At 44.4% G+C, this 6,222-nt stretch overlaps 1 protein-coding gene across 1 annotated transcript; it reads right to left on the reverse strand.

Annotated features, from left to right (window-relative positions):
- Positions 1-3,064: 3,064 nt before the first annotated feature.
- c19orf53.S (chromosome 19 open reading frame 53 S homeolog) lies at positions 3,065-4,876 on the reverse strand. Its single transcript, XM_018239657.2, has 3 exons — positions 4,654-4,876; positions 3,930-3,985; positions 3,065-3,402 (listed from the first exon to the last, which is right to left on the reverse strand). The coding sequence occupies exons 1-3, from the start codon at positions 4,727-4,729 to the stop codon at positions 3,256-3,258; spliced, it is 279 nt and encodes a 92-aa protein (XP_018095146.1). The 5' UTR covers positions 4,730-4,876; the 3' UTR covers positions 3,065-3,255.
- Positions 4,877-6,222: the final 1,346 nt, after the last annotated feature.

Consider the following 6,222-nt stretch of genomic DNA (forward strand, 5'->3'; position numbering starts at 1 on the left):
ATACACGGGACCTTTGTACAGTGGGGTACAGTAATATACACGGGACCCTTGTACAGTGGGGTACAGTAATATACACGGGACCCTTGTACAGTGGGGTACAGTAATATACACGGGACCTTTGTACAGTGGGGTACAGTAATATACACGGGACCTTTGTACAGTGGGGTACAGTAATATACATGGGACCTTTGTACAGTGGGGTACAGTAATATACGCGGGACCTTTGTATAGCGGGATAAAGTAATATACAGTGTGGGGATAGGGGGACAGGACTCTATAAGGGGGTCCCATAGAGCGGGGTACAATAACATACAGTGTGGGACATACCATTGTCTCTGTGGGGGGAGAGAATGGGCAGGATTATATCAGGATATGACTGGGCTTCTCTAACAGGGATAAAAGGGTCCCAGTGTATTTGCATAAGAAACCCCCCAGGGAGGGCTGAGAAGTCCCAAAGTGATTGTGTGAGTCGTTGCTTTGTGCAGCCTAATTAATGACATTATCTGGGAGCAGACATCACACAATACACATGCTGCTTTGTACACGGAGGAAGACACACGTGCGGCGAAATCTCTCAGTAAACCTTGGGGGGGGAGACATTTATAGGGGTCCATTTGGGGTGTTTAGATAAACCCCCCACCCTTCCCTTAAGACTTTCATCCTTACCTAAAGCTATTGTAGTTGCCATGACTACGCAGCACCTGGGATTTCTCAATGGCAGCGGCGGGACAATAGGCGCCTATTTGGCTGATTAGCCTATGAAGCCGCGGGGATAATAAAGCACAAGCTCTGTGTCAATTAAAGCTTTTGTCAGGCGCACTTTAAGCCCCATTCAGCCGTAATGCCTGGGCTAGACGCCCACAGATAAACAGCCAAGAACAGACGCCCTATGACATCAATGGGAACAGACGGCGTTGGTTGCTGGGGCAGCCCCTGTCCTGAAGAGCTTACATTCTACTTAGTAGTGAAGATATACACACACAGGCCTGCTCCCTAGTAGGGGAAATAATCTGATGCCTGTTGGGTGCTGGGAGCTGTAGTTTTCACAGGCTGTTGGATAGGACAAAGCATTGGCCTGTACCACCCTGAGACAATAAAGTATTTCTAGGCATTATTATAATTCCCAGAATTCCAAGGGGCAGGCCAATATCATATCCCCTGTGGCCCAACAGGGTCATGATTAGTTCTCAAAGGGGAACGATATTGAAAATGAATCTTCACACTGAAATAAGAAACTTTTCTAAATACAATCAAATATTCTGCATCGTTTCTGAAATAATCAAGTTTATCTTCACTATCCCTCTCTCAGCATCTGTTTCTCTTCATTCTCTCTTCATGCAGCAGTTGGGTGTCAGATAATCATTGACAGTTAGATTCAATATATCTTATAGGGGGGCTTCCTTTCCTAGCAGATGTATTAGAGCTCACTCAAATAACTGATTCCAGTGGAAACAAAATAACTGCCTTTTGCACAAATTCTGCATGTAGAGAGACATGATGTCTGGTGAGTTTAATAGAGTGAGCTCTAATACATCTCTAGGCAAAAGGAGCCCCCCTATAAGATATATTGGATCTAACTGTCAATGAATATCTGACACCCAACTGCTGCATGAAGAGAGAATGAAGAGAAACAGATGCTGAGAGAGGGATAGTGAAGATAAACGTGATTATTTCAGAAACGGTAGAGAATTTTTAATTGTTTGTATTTAATACGTTTCTTATTTCAGTAAGCTGAAGCGAATATTACATTTTCATTTTCGTGATAGTTCCCCTTTAACTAGCTGTGACCAAGCCATAATGGCATTGCCATCTCCAGTTACATAGCCATGAGCCGGTCATGAATACAGAAGCAGCTTTGCCACAGGGCAAGTGGGGGGCGGGGAGAAGAATAAGAGCTGCCTGACCCCCCCCCGCCCATTCATTTAATACACATGAAATGTCTATTGCCCACCAGAGACAATGACCTCAATAACTGGCCGGGCACATAATACGACACCAGGGGGGATTGTGCTGATCTCAGCCCGGGGGCTGCTCATTGTATTGCGGGAAGAGCACCACACAGTGGCCAGACTACACTACAGCACACAATTCCCCCCAGTGCACTCTGAACTCTTGATTATACAGCGGAGGATTCTGGGATTTGTAGTCCAGCAATATCCAGAGACGCAAACGTAACTGTCACTTGTGAAACACTTGCTCTAATCCAATCTGAGCTACCAGACTGATAAAACAGGGAGACAGAGCTTGACTCTTTCCAGCTGGTGTTGAACTACAACTCCCATAACCCCCCCGACAACTGTCCACCATCAACATAAATTTGGGAATTGTCTTTCAGCAGCAAGTGACGAAAGGCAAAGCCCGTTCTTTAGTGTTTATTAGGCAGAGATAACTGGGATACCTGCCATAAAGCAAGGTAGAACTGCTGTTTGCTGCTAGAGAGGAAGTGAAGAATAGCAGGAAATACTCTACCCTAGATCTCAGGTTATTAAGTAGTTAAAAGATAAGTAAACCTTTAAAATAAGTGAATGTAAAATTGATGATATTCTAAGCACTTTTGTAATGTACATTCATTATTTATTTTGTTTTGATTCCAAGATATTAAGGGATACATGTGCTGTTAATATGAATGAATTTTGTTACAACAGCGCCACCTGCTGGTCAGTTTCCCACCAGTCTGACCACCAAGTAGTCAAGGAAGTTGTCAGGAGAAAGAAAGAGGCTGCTCTGATGTTCTTCTGCTTAGGAAAAGAATTAGAAACATTTCTCACATCTTTCCTAAACAGAAGAACATCAGAGCAGCCTCTTTCTTTCTCCTGACAACTTCCTTGACTACTTGGTGGTCAGACTGGTGGGAAACTGACCAGCAGGTGGCGCTGTTGTAACAAAATTCATTCATATTAACAGTACATGTATCCCTTAATATCTTGGAATCAAAACAAAATAATTAATGAAGGTAAATCACAAAGTGCTTAGAATAGCATACATTTTTACATTCACTTTTTTTAAAGGTTTACTTATCCTTTAAAAACCATAGAAAATGTTGTCATTAATGTATATTGCAAAGTTGCTTAAAATCAGGTTTTATTTAATTCGGCAAAAACGTTAGGTTTATGGGTTGACATTTTCTTTATGGGAAACTTCAAGCACATAGAAAGAATCTGAAAATCTTTTACTGGATAAAAACCAAAAAAAAGACACCCCATTATAGGGTCCCGCCCCAGTCAGGGTAAAAATGTCCGTATCCAGGGCAGCCCCTCAAGCCTTGCTTCCTCCGGCCACGCCCCCTTTATCCTTCTTGCCCTGGTCTGGGGCCTTGAGCAGCGCCAGTTTCTTGGGCATGTTGGAACTCGCCTTCTGGGTCACCTCATGCTCAATCTTCTTCCGGATCTCAACTTCCAGGTTCTGCCAGAAACAAGGAAAGCAACATCACCCGTTACCCGAACACTCAGAGGCCCCTGACAATGGGCAGTGCCAAACCAGCCTGGTGGGGGGGGGGCAGTAGAATTATATCAGCGCCTGGGAGATAATGCTCCCCTCGTCTGTCACTGGGGATTGTTCCAGTCTAGGGTTGGGTAAAGGACGTATGATTTGATAGGCCACAGGCCGGACACACTTGTTGCCATAGAGTAACATCAGTAACATCAGTGACATCAGTGACCTGCATAAAGGCCGGAGCTGTTTTATTTTCTTTTAAATCACAATATGGCGCAGGAAATGTTATTGTTTAGAGGGCGTGTCACGGCACTCCTATAGGTCACGGACACGGGACAAAGCCCCGCCTACTCACTGACAACCCCAATATAAAGAAATACATTGTCCTCTTCACTAATTCCCAGCATTCCCCAGTCTCTGTGTGTGAAGATACCAACACCGAGGGGTGATTTGTGGGCTGAGGATCGAGCACAGTCTCATGTCTCTGTATACGTTACCTTCTTGAGCTTCTGTTGATGGATAATGCGGGATTTCTTTGGTGCAATAACCCGGCCTATAGGGGGCAGAGAAGAGCAATGTTAAAGGGACAATGTCTGTTCCCAGCAGTCCTGTCCTGCTTTATGGCAGCCGAGATTCTAGCTATCTGTATAACAGAACATTCTGTCCCAGTGGCTGCACAGATCCTATCTGATCCCCATTGTAAGCAGCAGTCCTGTCCTGCTTTATGGCAGCTGAGATTCTAGCTATCTGTATAACAGAACATTCTGTCCCAGTGGCTGCACAGATCCTATCTGATCCCCATTGTAAGCAGCAGTCCTGTCCTGCTTTATGGCAGCTGAGATTCTAGCTATCTGTATAACAGAACACCTTCTGGTTGCTGGAAGTAGAACACACCCTGCCAGTATTAGTAATAATAATAATAATAATGATAATAAGTGATGTTTGAAACCAAAGTTATTATTAGGGAGGAAAATAAAAGTAAATAGTATAGGAGTGTAGACAAGGACACACAAATAAACCCACTTCTGGACCACAATGTGCAGCCAAAGGCTCCTGATCTGTTGCTGAACTACAACTCCCAGCATCCCCTGCAGAACAAAGCCCCAGAGAGCAGTGAGACGTGTAGCCCAGAAGTCACACACATACAGAGAGAGAGAGAGAGAGAGAGAGTACGTCTATAGAGATATAAGGAAAGCTTTGGCGCAGACAAGTTCTTCTCACCTCCTTTCCTCATGGGCACGGACTTTTTGGCAGGTTTCTTGGGCTTAGCTTTGCCTTTTACAGCCCCCTGTGCCATAGCGGAGGAGACCCCTGTGAGGACACGACGTGTAACTTGAATTCCCTTCGCAGCGGACAAAGTTAATCACAGTTACACGCGAGTAACATGAGAGACGGCAGACATGTTGGAAGGGAAAAGAAACATCCGCTGAAACTTCCTGCCGCATGCGTCATTTTTAGTGTCAGGAAGAGGCGCCATTTTGCTGGAGGGGAGGCGGTTGCGTTGTCCGCCATCTTGGTGCAGGCATGTGCCATACCTGACCTGCTACGTGTTCTCGCTTCTTGGCATTGACCTCACGAGCACCTGCAACTGCTGGAGGCCTAATAGTATCGTCTACTGGATACACGTGACACCTTAAAACCAGTTGCACCAGGCGCTGATTCTTACTGTAGTAACGTCTCCTCAATAAAGCCCAGCCATGTGCGACCAGAATCCCCTGCGCTGCTACTACAACTCCCAGCAACCACTAGACACCATTAACGTGGCCTGTAAACCCCGACAGCCCTTACTATATATTATATGGATATTATTAGAAGTCACTGAGGGGTTGTTCTGTGACCATATAAAGGCACAAGGCTGCAGGCTGAGTTATACAGGGAACTCTGAGTATCACTCATGTATTATAAGGAATAATGTACCCCCTACTGTAAATGATAAGGATATTAGAAGTCACTGAGGGGTTGTTCTGTGACCATATAAAGACACAAGGCTGCAGGCTGAGTTATACAGGGAACTCTGAGTATCACTCATGTATTATAAGGGATAATGTACCCCCTACTGTAAATGATAAGGATATTAGAAGTCACTGAGGGGTTGTTCTGTGACCATATAAAGGCACAAGACTGCAGGCTGAGTTATACAGGGAACTCTTGAGTATCACTCATGTATTATAAGGGATAATGTACCCCCTACTGTAAATGATAAGGATATTAGAAGTCACTGAGGGGTTGTTCTGTGACCATATAAAGGCACAAGGCTGCAGGCTGAGTTATACAGGGAACTCTGAGTATCACTCATGTATTATAAGGATAATGTACACCCTACTGTAAATGATAAGGATATTAGAAGTCACTGAGGGGTTCTGTGACCATATAAAGGCACAAGGCTGCAGGCTGAGTTATACAGGGAACTCTGAGTATCACTCATGTATTATAAGGGATAATGTACCCCCTACTGTAAATGATAAGGATATTAGAAGTCACTGAGGGGTTGTTCTGTGACCATATAAAGACACAAGGCTGCAGGCTGACTTATACAGGGAACTCTGAGTATCACTCATGTATTATAAGGGATAATGTACCCCCTACTGTAAATGATAAGGATATTAGAAGTCACTGAGAGGTTGTTCTGTGACCATATAAAGGCACAAGGCTGAGTTATACAGGGAACTCTGAGTATCACTCATGTATTATAAGGGATAATGTACCCCCTACTGTAAATGATAAGGATATTAGAAGTCACTGAGGGGTTGTTCTGTGACCATATAAAGGCACAAGACTGCAGGCTGAGTT

The sequence above is a fragment of the Xenopus laevis genome, chromosome 3S, assembly GCF_017654675.1.
Source record: "Xenopus laevis strain J_2021 chromosome 3S, Xenopus_laevis_v10.1, whole genome shotgun sequence".
Lineage (NCBI taxonomy): Eukaryota > Metazoa > Chordata > Amphibia > Anura > Pipidae > Xenopus > Xenopus laevis.

Bases quoted from the DNA above. Each gene is read 5' to 3' on its own strand.
- c19orf53.S (XM_018239657.2), bottom strand. From the start codon at position 4,729: ATGGCACAGGGGGCTGTAAAAGGCAAAGCTAAGCCCAAGAAACCTGCC. The intron at 3,986-4,653 runs GTGAGAAGAACT...TGCCCCCTATAG, and splicing joins CGTGCCCATGAGGAAAGGAG to GCCGGGTTATTGCACCAAAG. The intron at 3,403-3,929 runs GTAACGTATACA...TGTTTCTGGCAG, and splicing joins ATCAACAGAAGCTCAAGAAG to AACCTGGAAGTTGAGATCCG.